At 49.0% G+C, this 19,680-nt stretch overlaps 1 protein-coding gene across 1 annotated transcript; it reads left to right on the top strand.

Moving 5' to 3' along the window:
• Positions 1-1,097: 1,097 nt before the first annotated feature.
• LOC119272749 lies at positions 1,098-2,335 on the top strand. The gene is made up of 2 exons (XM_037554157.1): positions 1,098-2,040; positions 2,130-2,335. The coding sequence occupies exons 1-2, from the start codon at positions 1,221-1,223 to the stop codon at positions 2,165-2,167; spliced, it is 858 nt and encodes a 285-aa protein (XP_037410054.1). The 5' UTR covers positions 1,098-1,220; the 3' UTR covers positions 2,168-2,335.
• Positions 2,336-19,680: the final 17,345 nt, after the last annotated feature.

Genomic DNA, 19,680 nt, shown 5'->3' with positions numbered 1-19,680 from the left:
TACGTCCAAACGAACGAACTCAAGGAGAATCGAAATCCGGAAGACAAACTCACAGAAGAAATATTGCCATCCGTCCGAGCGTCGCACCCGCGAGGACTAAAAAAACCTAACATAAACTACAAACCGGAGCGGAAGGCACCGGCATTCTCTTCCCCGCCACCGGCCGCCGGAGTGACAGGCAGAGAGAAGGCGAATTGGCATGCTCGGCGGTGAAGTCTGGAGAAAAAAGTTTGCACTAACCACTTAGGGTTAGGGGAGGAAACGAAAGGATAACATTTGTGATTTTGATACACAAATGTGTGATTTTGGTACCGCTGTCATTATTATTTTTTGTATGCAATTGCAGGATGTTGCAAGAGTCGTAAAGCAACGATTGTGGGTACTCAGAGTCAATCAACTTCAGTGCCATGGCTCTCTCAAAGAAGCAGTAGCGATATATGGGGTCAGGAGAGAAGGTTTACTGATCCACACGCACCGCCACTCCATGTTTCTCATCTGCACCGGCCTCAGTTAAGTCAAAGTGTAGCGTCATCTCCGTTATGCTCGTGTAACACGGTGAAATGAAATGAAATTATATGGGAACACACAAAATGATCAAGACAGAGTGACAGACCACATCCTCTCAAGCTGCACCGAGGGTTGCAGTTTTCTGTTTTCGAGTTGCTTGTTGATGCTTCCCTTTAAACTAGACGAACTTCTCATTTATATTATCGACTGTAGACGATGTAGTGACATTTCTGATCGCACGTGTTTAGGATAAGCGCTCCTGTAGCACATCGCTGGTTGCTCGTGGGAGATCACAGATCAGTGTATGAGTGGCCCGGCTGTGGAGGACCCTGGTTGATCCAGACAATGGCGTGACGACGTCCGAGGTAGGCAGGAACAGTAATGAGTGCTGGTGTTGAGGTAGAGAGGACAGTGGAAGGAAAGTGCGCGGAAAGCTCGTGGTGGACGGACGAGGCAAAAACCATGCAACGCTCGCCATGCCTTTGGCAGAGCCCGATCTTAGCTCAGGCCCGATCGATGTCGCCGCGTTGCCTGGAATGGCAACGCAGGAAGCCACGCAGCGCAGCGCAGCGCAGCGTTCGGCTCCACCCTCTCCAAATCGATGCAGCAGCTAGCACTAGGTGCATACATTAGCAGCTCCAGCTCGTGATCACCACTCTCCTCGGCTCCTCCTCCCACCAGTTCACCACTGCCCCCTAGAATCGCCCGTTCACATGGCGCTCTCCCGCCGCCTCCTCCTCCTCCTCTCCCTCGTCGCCGCCATGACGGCGGTCACCGGCACCGCCCCCGAGGTCATCGTGACCAAGTGCTACCCGCCGCCGACGCCCACCGGCACCACCTCCGAGGTCATCGTGACCAGGTGCTACCCACCGCCGACGCCCACCGTCAACGGCAGCGGCGCGTTCCGCGGCAGTCTCCTCCCGCTCCTCGACGCCCTCCCCTCTGCCGCCGCGCGGACGGGCTTCGCCTCGCTGGGGGCCGGCGGCGCGCTCGCCCGCGGCTTCTGCTTTGGCGACCCCGCGCCTGACCCGTGCCTCCGCTGCCTGTCCGACGCCGGCAGAAAGATCGTCGACCAGTGCGGCGACGCCGGCCGACGCGCGGGCTTCCTGAACGACGGCTGCTTCCTGGGCTACGCCGACACCAACGCTTCCTCCTCCGCCCGCGCGGACGACGACATCGGCGCGGTGACCTTCTTCGGGGACGCCGTCCCGCGCCTCGACGACGCCGACGTGCAGAAGCTCGTGACCGTGGCGCAGTCCCTGGTCCCGCGGTCCGCGAACGGCCAGCTGCCCACCGTCAACGCGACCGCCACGGCGAGCAACGGCGACACGGTGCGCGTGCTGGCACAGTGCGCGACGGACCGCGCCGTGGCGGAGTGCGCCCAATGCCTGCGGGACTCGGCGCTGCATATTGCCAGGAGCTGGGAGCCCGCCGCCGGCGACGTGCAAGGAAGCGTGGCCGCCGTCCTCGGTTCCAACTGCTACCTCCGCTTCGAGATATCGGCACCGCCGCTGCCCCTGGGAGAGCATACCCGTGAGTAGCTCAGCTGATCTCCGGCAGGTAAATTTCTTGAGGATTCTGGCTGCCTCTGACTTGCGATGCATTGCATGCATGCGCTGCAGGGAGATTGATAAAGGAGAACGTCGCCCTGACCGCCTGACGGTGTGCATTGCCATCATCTTGGTCCTAGTCGTAGCTGTCATTTTGCTAGTTAGGCTAGGGTAGTGTTATGCTCTTGAACTATTCTGTTGTATGCATTTGGATGCTTGGTACTGCTACTGCTCTGTTCCGTGATCGATCTCCCACTAATCTTCATCATGATTGTGGAAGCCGGCCGTTTCGCGCGGTCTTATGGAAAACTAATGCTCATGTTTTCTAGATCTTCGACAGATGATGATCTCTTCTCGCTAGTTGCTTGCCTAGCAAGCTCGTCGAGTCGTCCCGTCTGCCATAATTCTGTTCCCGTTCCGCTCCGTCGAGTTCTACTCGATCTGCATGCAGGTGTTTCTTTCTAGGAGAAAAAATAAATAAAAATCCTACACGTACGGGAAAAGCACTACGGACTGATCTTACGGGCAGATGTGTCGCTCTCTTGGTCTCTCCATTGTAAATTCATTCCCCCGTGATTGTAAACTGACCCTGCCTCCTGATTAAATCAAGGACATATACCTGGCCATCCCTCGGGCCGGGCCGGGCTTCGGGCCAGGCCTGACCAAGCCCAAAGCAAAAAAACCAGGTCTGAGACCGGCCTAGCCCGGACGTCGAGCCCAAAAAACAAGCCCAAGCCCAGCCCATCACTGCAAAATCCGTCAGGCCTCGGGCCTTGGGCCGGGCCTCTTCATTAAACAGCTGATATGACAGGCCCGGCCCGTCTTTCAGGCTCAAAAACTAGGCCCGAGCCTGGCCCGTGGACAAGATCGGGTCGGGCCGACCGGGCCAGGCTGCCCAGGGCAGAGCTACTGGGACATGTAAGCCCGTAACCTCCTCTCCATGAGAATTGTTCCGTAGATGTAGCAAAGCTAAAAAAAAATGGAGACCAAAGATGCTTGCATGCGTTCTTTTTAAAATGTTATATCATGCTGGAGCACATTGGGCGTGCAATCAGAAAATATGTGCCACGGTTGGCAAGCAGCGTGTCTCTTTTTTTCCGGGTAATTGGCATGCAAGGTGTCAAAGACCCCCGCAAAAAAAGAAAGAGAGAGAGTGGCACATCAGTCTGATGTGTGGGTCCATCGTGTAAGAACCAATTCAAATGCTAAAATGGGGTCCATGGTAAACTTATGTGTGCGAAATCTGGTACACGCTGGCGAAAAAATAAATATACTTCAGCATGTCACCATCTCACGAGTACCTTTTTCTTTTCTTTGAGAAATACTCCCTTCTTCATTCACAAATATAAGATGTTCCAACTTTTTTCTGAATCAGTTGTATACATAAACAAGTTTTAGTGTGTGCGTTCACTTATTTCAGTTGGTATAAAGATTATACAAAAAATATTCAAAACATCTTATATTTGTGAACAGAGGGAGTATCTCACAGGTACCTAAGGTTCAAACGGAACTTGATCATAAAATTAAGTGATAGGAGTATTTGCTAAAAAAATAGGTGATATTTTTGAGCAATATCTAGTTCCACACTAGTACTAAGTGGGAGCGTGGGCTCTACTGAGCTCCATGGAGCTAGGTTTTTTTCCCCCAAAAAATCATATTTAAAAGTTTTGAAAAATATTCAAGAAAAAACATTGAAAAACTTGTGTGTGTTCAGTACGGATCTGAGAAACTTTCTTTTGAAAATATTGTAATCTGTAGGCTACACGGAAGAAACAAAATTTGGCCCAACAACAAAAGAATGGCCCATTTGGAATACATTTTTTTTCAATGCCACTGTAAAAGGATATAGTTATAAAATTTCGCACGTATGTAATATACATGCGTATGTGTACTCACATATTCTCTATCTCTTTTCTGATGCATAAATACCGTATTTTATTTTATTTTTTGAGACAAAAATACCGTATTTTATAACTAGGCTCGCTGGAGCCGGGCTCCATTAGCATTTTCGTACTAACTGACCCGTGAGTGACAAAATAGGGAGCCGTTGTGTCTCGCCCACAGCAAGACACGAGCACGTCTCACCTAAAGAACGCCCCAAATTCGCCCCTAATCACACGCGTACATGTACACCAGTTTTGTTTTTCATTTTTCTATGTATTTTCGAAAATATAATTAGGTATATTCCAAAACAACTTAATGTACTTAAAAATATTAACCAACAAAATAGAAAAATGTAAACAGTGTGTATATTTTCTGGAAGTGTATTTTATTAAATAAAACTTGATAGTATTCCAAACAAAATGTTCGTGATATTTCAACAATGGTCACCTGTTTCAAAAAATGTACATGGATTTTCGTTAAATGATAAATAATATAAAAATGTTCATGTAATTCATAAAAAATGTTTCATACCACAAAAAAAATGTGTGATACATTTTGAAAAGTATTCACAAGTTTCAATAATATGCTTTCAATAAATGTATATATATTATTAAAAAATCTGCATAGTTAAAAAATGTATCATTCAAATAAATATTTCAATGTGTATTTGGAAAATGTTGCACATGTATTTGAAAAATATTCAAAAACATGTATTAAAAAATGTAATCATGTATTTGAAAAAAATGTCTATAGTTTTTTATATGTATTCAAAATAAGTCCAATGTGTATTTAAAAGTAGACATCAAAACATATATTTGAAATAATTCTAATCATGTATTTGTAATAAGTTAAACATGTATAAAAAGATTTATGATGTATACAAAAAATGTACTATAATGTGTACAAAAAAGGAAGACATGTGTTTAAAAAGAAAAAGGGAAAAATGATAAAATATATGAAACCCAAAGAAGTAAACAAAGAAAAAGAGAAAAAACAAAAACCAAAGAAAGCTAGAGGAACCTGAAGAAAACTGCTGCAAACAATGAAAAATCCGATAAGAAAACAACAAAGAAAAAACTCGTACCACGGCTACAGTATTGTGCCAATCCTATAGCACCGCACCCCTTCGCAGCTTGTACATTTATATGTTTTGAGTTTGTAGTTTGTGATAGAAGAACAACAACTAGGTCTCAGAGCAGCGAGAAATAGCCCTAGCGGACAAAATGGACCGCAAAGCACCAGAAAAGACATTAGCCTATAAAACAGGCTCAAATGTTGCAGCTTGTCCACCCTTTTATGACCCAACAACAATTTATTTAAGGATACCAACATAAAGACATAAATACCACCCATGTTTGGTTGAAGCTAAGACTTAAAAAGATCTATTGATGTAGGGTTAAGCCCTTGTTTGCCCGATCTTCATGAATTGGAGGTGGATTTTGGGAAGGACACAAACATGTCACAAAGGAGAACACTCAATAATAATATGCACATCACACATGTGCTCTCTTAACATCCAAATCAAAATACACCTAGAAACCACAAGTAAAAGGGTAGGTTCTTCCCAAATCTCTAGGGGAGAGATGAGGTATGATGGTCCACTTAGAGATCCTTCTCCAAGTTGGAGGTCTTGATGATCTATGATGATATCTCTTTTCAAGTTTCGCTCCCTAAAAGGCTGCCGATACCATACCTCTATTGAACCCTACTGGATCCACGAGTGAATAGAAAGTTAGATCTACATGGGATCTCACCTGAATCGCCCCATCTATCCTTGATCTCCAAGTTGGAGGTCTTGATAATCTATCATGATATCTCTTTTCAAGTTGGAGGTGTTGTTCCTCTAGGAGGAGGTACAAGGAGCAAAATGTCCAAGTGTATACTTTGCTAACCCTAGGATGGAGGTAGGGGAAGAGTATATATAGTCCTAGGCAAATGAAGGGGTAAGTAAGGGTACAAGGGTCATTTGCCCCATGGTTGCTCGCAGGCAAGCCTGTTTGCACGGGAGAGGGGTTATAGGCACGGGCAAACGGGCATGCACGTGGGGGTGTCCAGAGAGCTGGACGCAACCCCCGTGTGCACGGGGGTGTACCTTGGGCATGGGGTCCAGAGGCATGTGCACACTAGGTATCTAGATGGCTTCGTATTGCGGGCCTTCCGTAACACCCCGTACGTAACTTGCCATATTTCTATTCCAACTCTTGCCGTTTCCGGCACTAAGTTATGTTATTTCCTCGTTGTCGGGTTTTTGCCTTCGTGTTATTTTGTCGTTGCCATGCATCTCATGTCATCTCATCATGTGTGTAAGGACATATTTATGCCTAAGTGTTTTGGTGATTGATGACAACGCATTTGCGGACTAATCGTGTGCCATGAGTATTCCAGACACTTCTTTGCTAGGCACAAGACGATTGGGTGCCCCTCGAAGACTGACGAAGACGACGTCTTTTCTACGTTTCTTTTTGGTGGATTTGAGTCGTAGGAAAGCCGTACTATTAAGAGGGGGTCCGCGTTGGAAAGGTTTGGGTGGAATCATCACGTACACGTCTCCTTTTATCCCCTCCTTCTTCCTTGGAGCTTCCTCTGTTTTCCTGCCTCTTGTGACTGGCTGCTGTTGTGGTTGCGGTAGTACTGCTCCTGGATCAACGGTAGTACCGTAGGCATCCACGATAGTACCACGTGGTGGCGCGGTAGTACCTCTGGTGCCCACGGTAGTACCGCTCCCCTGGAGCCGCACTACCGCTGCCCACCAGGCTAGTGCCGCCCCTTTGCGGTAGTAGGAGCGGATGTAATTTTTTACATCCGCACCTGCCGTGGTAGTACCGCTTTCGCCGTGCGGTAGTACCACGCTATGCGGTCAGGCAGTACTTTTTTTGCGGAAGCAGGCACAGAAGTTTCCCTTCCCCCTGGCTGGGACTTTTGCCTTGCGGTAGTACCGCATGGGGGGCGCGGTAGTACCGCGCGTGCGGAAGTACCGCCCCCAGCTTCTGTGCGTCTGTTTCTGTGCTGGGGTCGCGGCAGTACCGTGGGTCGGCACGGTAGTACCGCACAGCCATGCGATAGTACCGCTTGGTTGCAAGCAGTAGTACCACGCGGCCGTGCGGTAGTACCGCTGGCCAGGCGCGGTAGTACCGCTGGCCGCGGGCTGGTTGGTGGGTAACGGTTGGATCTTTTCCACACACTATATAAGGGTTCTCCTTCTTCCCCGTTGACTCACCTCTTCCACCATTAAAAGCTCCATTATAGCTCCAAGCTCCATTTTCCCCCGATCTCACTCCCTAGCTGACCAAACTTGTTGATTTGCTTGGGAGTGGTTGAGAAGGCCCCGATCTACACTTCCATCAAGAGATATTTGATTCCCCCTACTAATCCCTTGCGGATCTTGTTACTCTTGGGTGTTTGAGCATCCTAGACGGTTGAGGTCACCGCGAAGCCATAGTCCATTGTGGTGAAGCTTCGTGGTGTCGTTGGGAGCCTCCAATTGAGTTGTGGAGATTGCCCCAACCTCATTTGTAAAGGTTCGGTCGCCGCCTCCAAGGGCACCAATAGTGGAATCACGGCATCTCGCATTGTGTGAGGGCGTGAGGAGATTACGGTGGCCCTAGTGGCTTCTTAGGGAGCATTGTGCCTCCACACCGCTCCAACGGAGACGCACTTCCTCTTAAAAGGAAGGAACTTCGGCAACACATCCTCGTCTCCACCGTCTCCACTCTTGGTTATCTCATTCCTTTACTTGTGTAGCTTATTTGTTTCATATATCTTGCTTGCTTGTGTTCCTATTCGTGTTGCATCATATAGGTTGCTCATCTAGTTGCATATCTAGACAACCTACTTTGATGCAAAGTTTAAATTGCTAAAGAAAAGCTAAAAATTGTTAGTTGCCTATTCACCCCCCCTCTAGTCAACCATATCGATCCTTTCAATTGGTATCAGAGCCTCATCTCTTTATTAAGGACTTTACCATCCAAAGAGTATGGTTGATACCATAGACGGTGCGAAGGAACACTCCGGTGTGAATCCTATCTTGTCTACGGGCGATGGGGGAACTTCGGTCTCTCGTGAGGAGTTCAATGTGGCCTTGGAGACATTGAAAACATCCATGACGACCGAAGTTGAAAGCATGCTTACTAAATTTCTTGAGGGGCTTAAGCTATCCACCGCACCGTTGAAAGTGGGTGATCCCGCCAACAAGGTGTCGGATGCTATCCCCGACAAGGGGGAAGCTAGTAGTGAAAAGGCTCCTTCTTCTAGTGGCAAGAATGGCACCGACATCTTTGCCCATGTGGAATCACCACTTGTTTATGGTGGACCGGTTCCTTCCACTCATTTGAATCATGCCGGTCCTCCCCCTAAGATTGTGAAAAATGAGGATTTTGGTTCTTGGGTTTACCGCTTTAAACGGCATTTAAATCATGTGAACACTAACCTTTGGAGAATCATTGAAGAAGGTTTCTATCCACATGATCCAAGCGACTTCACTCCTCGAGAAGCCGCGGACAATCAATTCAATGAGAATGCTCTCTTCATCATTCAAGATGCAATTCCACCCGAAGACCTACCTCATCTTCGTCCCTTCGCCTTGGCCAAAGATGCATGGCATTGTGTCGTGTCTCTCTACCGGGGAAGCGCAAGCATTCAACGCTCCAACTATGAAGTGGTACAAGATGAGGCTGATGAGTTTGCAATGAAGGAAGATGAAGAACCTCGTGAGCTTTATCGGAGAGTAACCAAACTCGCGGTCTCACTACGAGATCACGGGAGCAAGGACACGGATGACAATTTGATCAAGCGCAAATTCCTCAAGGCAATGATGCCCTACCACAAGGCCATGTCCTCCGTCATTCGTCAAAGACCGGACTTCCACACTTTGACCTCAAGCGAAGTGTTGGATGAGTTTGTGGCCATGAACATTTTGGACAAGACCGCCGACAATGCGGTGCTCCGTTCTCAATGGGCAAAGAAGCCTAACCTTACATTGAAGGCCAAGCTCATCGTGGAAGAATAAGAAGAGGAAGAAGAGGAGAGCAACCCCGAAGATACGAAGTATGCATATAATGAACACATGGCACTTGCTTCAAGGCAATTTTGGAGCAAGAAAAACTCGAGGCCCAATTTTAGCAAAAACAACTTGAGTGGCACAAGGGGCAAGCAACGTGTAAGGACTTGCTACAATTGCGTCAACGTGAGTCATTTCGTTGCGGAATGCCCGTATGAGAAGAGGGAAGATAATGGTGGCAAACTCATCCGAAAGGACAAGGCCAAGTCGTTCCCCAACAAGAACAACTTCACCAAGAAGACTCCTCCCAAGGCTTTGGTTTTGCAAGAAGAGTACAATGAGGATGATGATGATGATGAAGATGATGAGTCGGTTGCCATGGCCTCCGTTGCCATTGCAACAACGTCACGGGTGTCTCTCTTCGACTCACCCAACGAGAGTATCACCGCCAAGTGCCTCATGGCTAAATCCACCAACAAGGTAACCTCCAACATCAAAACTACCATCATTAATCATCCTTCCCCGACGGATAGCATTAATGAACTTGAGGGAGCTAATGTGGAGGCTAACGAGTTTGAGGCCTTTATGGGAAAACTCAAGAGAAAATCCAAGAAGCACTTTGTTGCTATCTTGGAACAACTTGGTGAAGCCAATGACATGATCGAGGCTCACGAAGACACCATCTCTAAGATGGAAGGGCATAGTCGTGAATATGTCGATGAGATTTCGGATCTTTCCAATGCTCTTGAGGAAGAGCGTGGTCTTCGTTTGGCTCTTGAGGAGTCACACAACGTTGATCATGCTAAGTTAAAGAAAGATTATGATCATGTCCTCATTGTTTCTCGTGTGCTAAATTCTGAGAAGGCCAAACTCAGGGTTGATCTTGCTAGACTCAAAGAGGAGTTTGATATACTTGACAAGGCCCACAAGGCCTTGAAGGGTATCCACGCTAGTCTCAAGGAGTCTCATGATCAACTCCAAGTGAAGCTAACTAAGGAGAAAGCAACTTTTCCTCATATGGTTTTAATTGATAATGCAAATGCTACTAACCCATGTTGTGAGCATATACATCTTGTTGAGGAAAATGCGAAGTTGAAGGAGCAACTTGAGAGAGGTCTTGTGACTTGCATACAAGGCAAAAAGAACCTCAACGATCTCTTGATCAACCAAAAGGGAGGTGTGGCCAAGGAAGGGGTTGGGTACGTGCCCGACTCCAAGAACAAGAAGAAGAATGACAAGACCAAACGACCTCCTCCCCTCATGCAAACCTTTGTGAGGGAGGGAGAGAGTGCCCCCGAGGAGAAGAAGAATAACAATGTCAAGAAGGGCAATGCCACCCCTCTCAACAAAGCCGGCGATTTTAACCCTTCTTATGTGTTATGCCGTGCTAGTGATGGGCATGTTTATGCCAAATTTGTTGGTTCTCTTCATGAATACATTGAATGGTCTCTTTGGGTTCCAAAAACCCTTGTTACTAACATCAAAGGACCCATTACAAAATGGGTACCTAAAACCAAGCATTGATCTCTTGTAGGTGTTTGCTTCTGGTGGGGGATCATGGTTGCTCGATAGCGGAGCTACAAATCATATGACCGGAAGCAAGGACTTGGTGGTGGACGTGCACAAGGTTCCATCTATGCCCACCAATGTCGAGTGGGGTGACGCCTCATCTTCTAAGGTATTGGGACTTGGCAAGGTGGTCATCTCTCATGATCTCACGGTCGAGAAGGTCATGCTTGTTGAGTCCCTTGCATACAATTTACTTTCCATTCGTCAACTTGCTATCATGGGCTTTGCCACTTTCTTTGATATCGATACCGTGGCCCTCTTGTGGAGCAAGACTCTTAAAGTAGCTTTTGTTGGGCATGTCGAGAACGGTCTGTATGTGATTAACTTTTCGGAGCGACCCACTAAGACCGCGACATGCCTAATGGCTAAAGTTGATGTGGGATGGCTTTGGCATCGCCGTTTAGCCCATGTCAAAATGAGATCTTTGCAAAGTCTCCTCAAGGGGGACCATGTCCGTGGACTAACGAATGTTAGTTTTGCTAAAGATCATGCTTGCAGTGCCTGTATCGAAGGAAAGCTACCTGAGAAGGCTCACCCTCCCACGACTATCATTTATTCAAAGAGGCCTTTGGAGCTCCTTCACATGGATCTCTTTGGGCCTCCATCCTTCGATAGTCTTGGAGGTAGGAAGTATTGCTTGGTGATTGTGGATGACTACTCAAGGTACACGTGGGTGTATTTCTTCAAGAGGAAGAGTGAGACCCAACAAACCGTCATTGACTTTGCAAATGAAGCACAACGTCAACACAATGCAAAGATCTTGACAATAATAAGTGACAACGGCACCGAGTTCAAGAACTACACCTTGGATGAGTTTCTTAGTGACGAGGGAATCAAGCATCAATATTCCACACCCTACACCCCTCAACAAAACGGTGTTGCGGAGAGGAAGAACCGGACGTTGATGGATGCGGCAAGGACCATGATGGCGGAGTTCAAGTCTCCGTACAACTTTTGGGCCGAAGCCATCAACACCGCGTGTCATGCATCAAATCGGCTCTACCTCTGCAAGGGCTTGAACAAGACTCCATATGAGATACTCACCGGTAACAAGCCCAACCTCAAGTACTTCCGGGTATTCGGGTGTAAGTGTTTCATTCTCAAGAAAGGTGTTCGGTTATCTAAATTTGAGGCTAGAGCTTATGAGGGCATATTTGTTGGTTATGCTACAAACTCTCATGCTTACCGTGTCCTCAATAAATCCACGGGACTTATTGAGGAGACGTGTAACGTGGAGTTTGATGAGAATAACGGCTCCCAAGTGGAGCAAAGTGGCACTTGTGATGTAGGTGATGAAATTCCTCCTCAAGCCATAAGAAGAATGGGTGTTGGTTTCATCCTACCCATTGAGGAACCCCTTGTGGCCGAAGGAGAAGGACAATGCTCCACTCAAGTGGAGCCATCACCAACCCAAGGCCCACACGCTTCCGAAGAACAAAGTGAAGGCCCTCAACCTCATGAACAAGACCAAGGGCAAGATCATACTCAAGACGGTGTTGACACACCAAGGGATGCCCAAGGTCAAGTTATCTCCCCTGAGCAAGTTCAAGATCAAGAACAAGTTCATGACAGCGCTCAAGATGATCAAGTAACCGCTCCTCAACTCACCACCGAGGAGGAATTAGAGCGCCGTGCCGCCAAGGTTGCTTCCAAGCTCTCCACCAAGGATCATCTCATGACGAATGTGCTTGGAAGCTTAAGAAAGGGGGTAAGCACTCGTAGACAATTAGCAAATTATTGTGAGCATCACGCGTTTGTCTCTTGTGTGGAACCCCACAAGGTCTATGAGGCGCTAGAAGATCCGGATTGGCTCAATGCCATGCATGAAGAACTCAACAACTTCGAGCGCAACAAAGTGTGGAGATTGGTGCCAAGACCGACCGGAAATCACAATGTCATAGGAACCAAGTGGATATTTAAGAACAAGCAAGATTCCCATGGGATCATCATTCGTAACAAGGCTCGTTTGGTAGCACAAGGCTACTCCCAAGTCGAGGGTATCGACTACGGTGAAACCTTTGCTCCCGTTGCTCGTCTTGAATCCATTCGCATGTTGATTGCATATGCTTCTCATCATAACTTTAAGTTACAACAAATGGATGTGAAGAGTGCTTTTCTTAATGGTCCCATTAATGATTTGGTTTACGTCAAGCAACCCCCAGGCTTCGAGGATCCCTACTTTCCCGATCATGTGTATCAACTCGATAAGGCACTCTATGGCCTTAAACAAGCCCCACGTGCGTGGTATGACCACCTTACCGAGTTGTTACAAGACCGTGGTTTTGAAGTTGGGCTAATCGACCCCACTCTTTTTACTAAGAAGGTCAAAGGGGAGTTGTTTGTGTGCCAATTATATGTTGATGATATTATCTTTGGTTCTCCTAACAAAGCTTTCAATGAGGAATTTGCTGCTCTCATGACCTCAAAGTTCGAGATGTCCTCCATGGGAGAGTTGAAGTTCTTTCTAGGGTTCGAAGTGAAGCAAAGAAGAGAAGGAACCTTCATCAATCAATCCAAATACACTCAAGACATGCTCAAGAGATTCAAGCTAAGTGACGTCAAGCCGGCTTCCACTCCAATGCCCACCAAGTGCTGACTTGACTTAGATCCCAATGGTAAAGTGGTGGATCAAAAGGTATATCGTTCCATGATTGGATCCTTGCTTTACCTTTGTGCATCTAGACCGGACATCATGTTGAGTGTGGGAATTTGTGCATGGTTTCAAGCCGCACCTAAGGAAAGTCACTATGTGACGGTCAAACGAATCTTTCGATATTTGGCTCATACCCCAAACTTTGGCTTATGGTACCCAAGAGGATCAAACTTCAAGCTTGTAGGGTACTTGGATTCCGATTGGGCGGGAGACAAAGTGGATAGGAAGTCCACTTCCGGAGGGTGCCAATTCCTTGGTTGCTCTTTGGTAAGTTAGTCTTCCAAAAAGCAAAGTTGTGTGTCTCTCTCGTCCACCGAAGCGGAGTATGTGGTGGCCGGTAGTTGTTGTGCACAACTCTTATGGATGAGGCAAACTTTAAAGGATTATGGTGTCACTTGTGACAAAGTGCCTCTTTGGTGTGGTAATGAAAGTGCCATCAAGATCTCTCTCAACCCGGTGCAACACTTCAAGACGAAGCATATTGAGATCCGATATAACTTCATCCGGGATCACATTAGGCGAGGAGAGATCGAGCTCAACTACGTCAACACTCATGATAACCTTGCAGATATCTTCACGAAGCCCTTGGATGAAGCAAGATTTCGCGAGTTAAGGCATGAGCTAAATATCATCGATTCGAGCAATGTTGCTTGAACCCTTGCACACCCCACCATACTCAATGTGTTGTCCTATTTAGATGTAGGCATGGACATAGGGGGAGTGATGTTCTCTCAATGAACTCTCCCTCCCCCCATTATGCATAAATCAATCAAGTCTTTCACATTAGCCATGTTTGATGGTACTTGTGCTTCAAAGACGAGTTTTGGTCATGGACCCAAGGATAATTCTTCGCGGTGCCATACCAATTGACTCAAACATAGGTGGCTACGGCCACCGCCCTCTCTTTTGGAGAGGTGGTGTCTCGTGGTTGGTTCGTTTGTCGTGTGCCTTTATGGTTTTGTGTGTTGCGTGGTCTTGTGGTGTCGTGTTGGCTCGAAGTGGTTTGTGCAAAGATCCAGTTTTTTGCGCTTGAAACATGCATCTTCTTGAGCCCACGGTACTACCGCGTTTGGGCGCAGTACTACCGCTTTGGGAGGCACGGTACTACCGCGCCACAGCACGGTACTACCGCTCTGGTGCGGTACTTCGGAAGTACCGCGCCGTGCGGTACTACCGTGTCTGGGCACGGTACTACCGCGCCATCAAGGGCGCGTGGGGGTTATGACTCGGGTAGGGGAGTTCCGACTCCCCATACCCATTCATTGTCTCTCTCTCCACGTCTCTCCCTCTGAAGAACGGCGTCAGAGGCCCTCGCCGGATCTCCGTCTCCGGCCACTCTCCTCGGATTCCGACCGGTGGGATCGTTCCCCACCACTTCCTCTTGCCATGGACCAAGGTTTTTCCCCAAATCCCTCTTTTTCTTGGCTATTTTCTTGCTTCTAGGATTTTGGGGAGAAACTTGTCGTTCTTGAGATTTTAGGCCAAATCTATGCAAGAGTAGGATGTAGGAGAGTCGTGATGCGTAGGAAACATACTTGATATGCTGTCTTGTGGTAGCTTTGTCCAACCGTAGTACCGCCGTGGTTTCGCAGGCTTTTTCAGATTTGAACCAGTTCAGATCTGACGCGGTGCGGTACTACCGTGCCCGATGTGCGGTACTACCGCTCTTGCGGTACTACCGCCCGTCAGGTGCGGTACTACCGTACGGTGCGGTACTACCGCTCTGCAGACATGGTACTACCGCGCCGGCCGCGGCGCTAAGGTCGTACTACCGCTCCTACACCCGGTATTACCGTGATCTTGCACGATACTACCGCGTCTAAGAGCCGTACTACTATCTTAGCTCCGCAGCTCTTGGCAGTACTACCGTAGGGATCAAATCTCTCTCTAGGACATTTATCATGTGTGCTTTCTGCTTGTTTCACTTGCTTTGTTGTGGTCTTTGCATTAATCTCTCTTGGCTGTTGTGGGTGTTTTTGCGTTCTGTGTCTCAGGTGGTGGCTCTCGCCGTTCCAATCCCAGTCGTGACACTGGCTCCAAGCGTCTGTGCAACTCCCAAGATGAAGCCCCAGAGGGCTCCAATGCCCCCAAGCGCAATTTCAAGACCACTGCCAACAAGCAAAAGGAACCGGCTAAGGGCATGGACAAGATTTCAACCTCTGAGTATGTTGAGCGCCGAAAGATCAATCCCTATGTGAATCCTCGGGCTATCCTTAGAGGCACCGAGTTGTTCTGGACCAAGCAACAGGATCTCATCTATCTGGATGTGATCAAGAACAAGCAGAATACCTTTGTGGATGTCAAGTGGATAGACATGCATCACCTGCGGAAGGACAAGTTTCGTGACTATTTTGGAGAGGCTCTGGACTTGGTGGAGCAGTTTGCTATTGAGCCGGTGATCTCCTTTCACCTTGACTATGACCCTGAGCTCATCTGTCAGTTCTTTGCCTCAGTGTACTTTCATCCCGGGGAGGAGCGGAGGATGACCTGGATGACCAATGGCCGTCAGCTGTCTGCTACATGGAAAGAGTTCATGGATCTGCTGCACATTCCTGATGACGGGCTTCACACCCCCGTTGGCGTTCGCCCGCATGCCAACTCCGAGTCTGCCAACAAGAACCAGCTTCAGCCCTTCCTTGTTGAGAAGGTACTCCCCAATGGCAAGTCTTCTTGGGTGTTGAACTCCTTTCTGGATATCATGCATCGCATCTTCCGCAACACTCTGTTCCCACGCATTGGCGACAAGGACAAGGTACATGCATATCTAGTGAACATGTTGCTCTTGTGTGCAGAGGCACGTTCTTCTCAGACTCAGCCACTTGATGTCTCACACATCATGTGGTGTGAGCTTCGGTTTGCGGTGTTCACTCGCAAGGTACCTATCTATGGACCGTACCTGTTTCTGCTGCTCTCCACCACTTGGGAGAAGACGTATCCAGGTGATGAGTTCCTTGCTCCAGACTGGATTCTCCATGAGTCCATCAGCCTCCACGTCAAGCCCAACTGGGCCAACACCACTACCCGTGCTGAGGCATCTTCTGCTAGGAGGGCTGCTGGTGAGGGGAAGGCTGCTGCTGCTGAGACTGTTGCTGAGGACCGTGCTGCTCGGCCTACCACTTCTTCCTCTGAGCCGTCATGGGCCAAGAAGCTGAAGGACAAGATGAAGACTCTCTTCTGCATGCAGGCCAAGGGACAGTATAGGGCTCATGTGGCTGACAAGGAGAGTCGCCGCCGTGACAAGAAGGTGATGAGGCTCTTTAGAGAGGATGTGTCTAGCGGGTCTGAGGATGTCATCACACCTGAGGCTGCCTGGATGTCAAAGCAGGGCTACAAGTGGACCAGTTCAGAGGATGACCTTGAGGAGACTATCCCTGCCGCTGAGTCTGACGAGGAGCACGAGGAGCAGTGGGTCGACTTCTCTGCCTGAGCCACCCCGTGTGTGTAGTTGTCCTCTCTGCCTTTTTGGCGTCTCGATGCCAAAGGGGGAGAGAGTGTAGGGATTTGTGTTGTATCGTGCTTGGTGTGTTTGTTTGCTTTGTCGTTTGGACCTCGTTTGCCTCGTTTGCTTTTGTTTGGTTTGTGCCTTCGAGACATATCCTCCATATGGTGTAAGACATATGCACTCTATCTATCTTAGTTATCTTATGTTTGTACTATCTTGTCTAAGTGATAGATATGCCTTGTCTCTATAATATAGGGGGAGCTCTGTTCCTAGTATTCGTGCTCATCTAGGTGGCACACATTTAGGGGGAGCCCGTCTATATTATAGAGAGGAGGGGTTTGCATTTACTTATAGTATTTTCTTTGTGCAAATCCCATTTTGTCATCAATCCACCAAAAAGGGGGAGATTGTAAGGACATATTTATCCCTAGGTGTTTTGGTGATTGATGACAACGCATTTGCGGACTAATCGTGTGCCATGAGTATTCCAGACACTTCTTTGCTAGGCACAAGACGATTGGGTGCCCCTCGAAGACTGACGAAGACGACGTCTTTTCTACATTTCTTTTTGGTGGATTTGAGTTGTAGGAAAGCCGTACTATTAAGAGGGGGTCCGCGTTGGAAAGGTTTGGGTGGAATCATCACGTACACGTCTCCTTTTATCCCCTCCTTCTTCCTTGGAGCTTCCTCTGTTTTCCTGCCTCCTGTGACTGGCTGCTGTTGTGGTTGCGGTAGTACTGCTCCTGGATCAATGGTAGTACCGTAGGCATCCACGGTAGTACCGCGCGGTGGCGCGGTAGTACCGCTGGTGCCCACGGTAGTACCGCTCCCCTGGAGCCACACTACCGCTGCCCACCAGGCTAGTGCCGCCCCTTTGCGGTAGTAGGAGCGGATGTAATTTTTTACATCCGCACCTGCCGCGGTAGTACCGCTTTCGCCGTGCGGTAGTACCGCGCTATGCGGTCAAGCAGTAGTACCGCCCCTCGGCAGTACTACTATGTCGGGTTTTTGCTACTTCCATTTTTTTGCGGAAGTAGGCACGGAAGTTTCCCTTCCCCCTGGCTGGGACTTTTGCCTTGCGGTAGTACCGCATGGGGGGCGCGGTAGTACCGCGCGTGCGGAAGTACCTCCCCCAGCTTCTGTGCGTCTGTTTCTGTGCTGGGGTCGCGGCAGTACCGTGGGTCGGCACGGTAGTACCACACAGCCATGCGGTAGTACCGCTTGGTTGCAAGCAGTAGTACCGCGCGGCCGTGCGGTAGTACCGCTGGCCGCGGGCTGGTTGGTGGGTAACGATTGGATCTTTTCCACACACTATATAAGGGTTCTCCTTCTTCCCCGTTGACTCAGCTCTTCCACCATTAAAATCTCCATTATAGCTCCAAGCTCCATTTCCCCCCGATCTCACTCCCTAGCCAACCAAACTTGTTGATTTGCTCGGGAGTGGTTGAGAAGGACCCGATCTACACTTCCACCAAGAGATATTTGATTCCCCCTACTAATCCCTTGCGGATCTTGTTACTCTTGGGTGTTTGAGCATCCTAGACGGTTGAGGTCACCGCGAAGCCATAGTCCATTGTGGTGAAGCTTCGTGGTGTCGTTGGGAGCCTCCAATTGAGTTGTGGAGATTGCCCCAACCTCGTTTGTAAAGGTTCGGTCACCGCCTCCAAGGGCACCAATAGTGGAATCACGGCATCTCGCATTGTGTGAGGGTGTGAGGAGATTACGGTGGCCCTAGTGGCTTCTTGGGGAGCATTGTGCCTCCACACCGCTCCAACGGAGACGTACTTCCTCTCAAAAGGAAGGAACTTCGGCAACACATCCTCGTCTCCACCGTCTCCACTCTTGGTTATCTCATCCCTTTACTTGTGTACCTTATTTGTTTCATATATCTTGCTTGCTTGTGTTCCTATTTGTGTTGCATCATATAGGTTGCTCATCTAGTTGCATATCTAGACAACCTACTTTGATGCAAAGTTTAAATTGCTAAAGAAAAGCTAAAAATTGTTAGTTGCCTATTCACCCCCCTCTAGTCAACCATATCGATCCTTTCAATGTGCATTGCATTTGCATACGTGTTCGTCTCATGCATCCGAGCATTTTCCCCGTTGTCCGTTTTGCATTCCGGCGATCCTATGACCTCCGGCGTCCCTTTCTACCTCTTTTCGTGTGCGGGTATTAAACGTTCTCAGATTGGACCGAGACTTGCCAAGCAGCCTTGGTTTACTACCGGTAGACCGCCTGTCAAGTTTCGTGCCATTTGGACTTCATTTGATACTCCAACGGTTAACCGAGGGACCGAAAAGGTCTCGTGTGTGTTGCAGCCCAACACCCCTTCAAAGTGGCCCAAAACCCCTTCTATCAACTAGGCCGTTCGATCATGATCGCGTGGCCGCAAACCGTGCTCAATTTGGAGCCTCCTAGCTCCTCCTACCTCTATAAATAGATCCATCCACGAAATCCCGGGTCTCCTCCCCCCTAACCCTAGCAATTTCCCCCGCAGCGTGCCGGACAACGTCCGCTCGCGCCGGACGAGACCGCCGCCGCCTATCCCGTCGTGCCACGTGGCGGGCGCGCCCCACTTCGCCGCCGACCATGCAGGGCCCGCCGAAGCCCGTGGCCGGCCCCCGCGGCTCGTTCCCCTCGCGCCGCCTCGCGCCTGCAAGCCCCGCCGTCTTCCTCCTCGCGACCGGCCGAGCCGCCCGGCGCCGCCGTGCGCCATCGCCGGCGACCGCCCCGCTCCAGCGACGCCGTCCTCCACCACCACACCGCCGACGCCGGCCTCCACCGACCGCACCTCGCCGCCCCGCATCTCCTCTCCGACGCCGGCGCCGTCCCGCAAGTCCGGCGACCCCTCCTCCCTTCTCCTCGACTCCGGCAGCCATCTACAGCTCCGGCGACCTCCGGCAGCTACTGTTCCGGCGACCTCGATCCGCGTGCAAACCGGATCTGGAGTTTTGGATCGGTTGACTATCTCAACAAACCCTAATGTTTTGTGCATACTTTGACATGTCATAACTCTGCAACCGTTGCCCCGATTCGTGCGTGTAGCATATCCAAATGTTCGTCTCAACGAGTACTT

The sequence above is a fragment of the Triticum dicoccoides genome, chromosome 3A (genome assembly GCF_002162155.2).
Source record: "Triticum dicoccoides isolate Atlit2015 ecotype Zavitan chromosome 3A, WEW_v2.0, whole genome shotgun sequence".
NCBI classification, from domain to species: Eukaryota; Viridiplantae; Streptophyta; class Magnoliopsida; order Poales; family Poaceae; genus Triticum; species Triticum dicoccoides.
The sequence above is the reverse complement of the archived record's forward strand: the minus strand, read 5'-3'. Positions and strand labels throughout refer to the sequence as shown.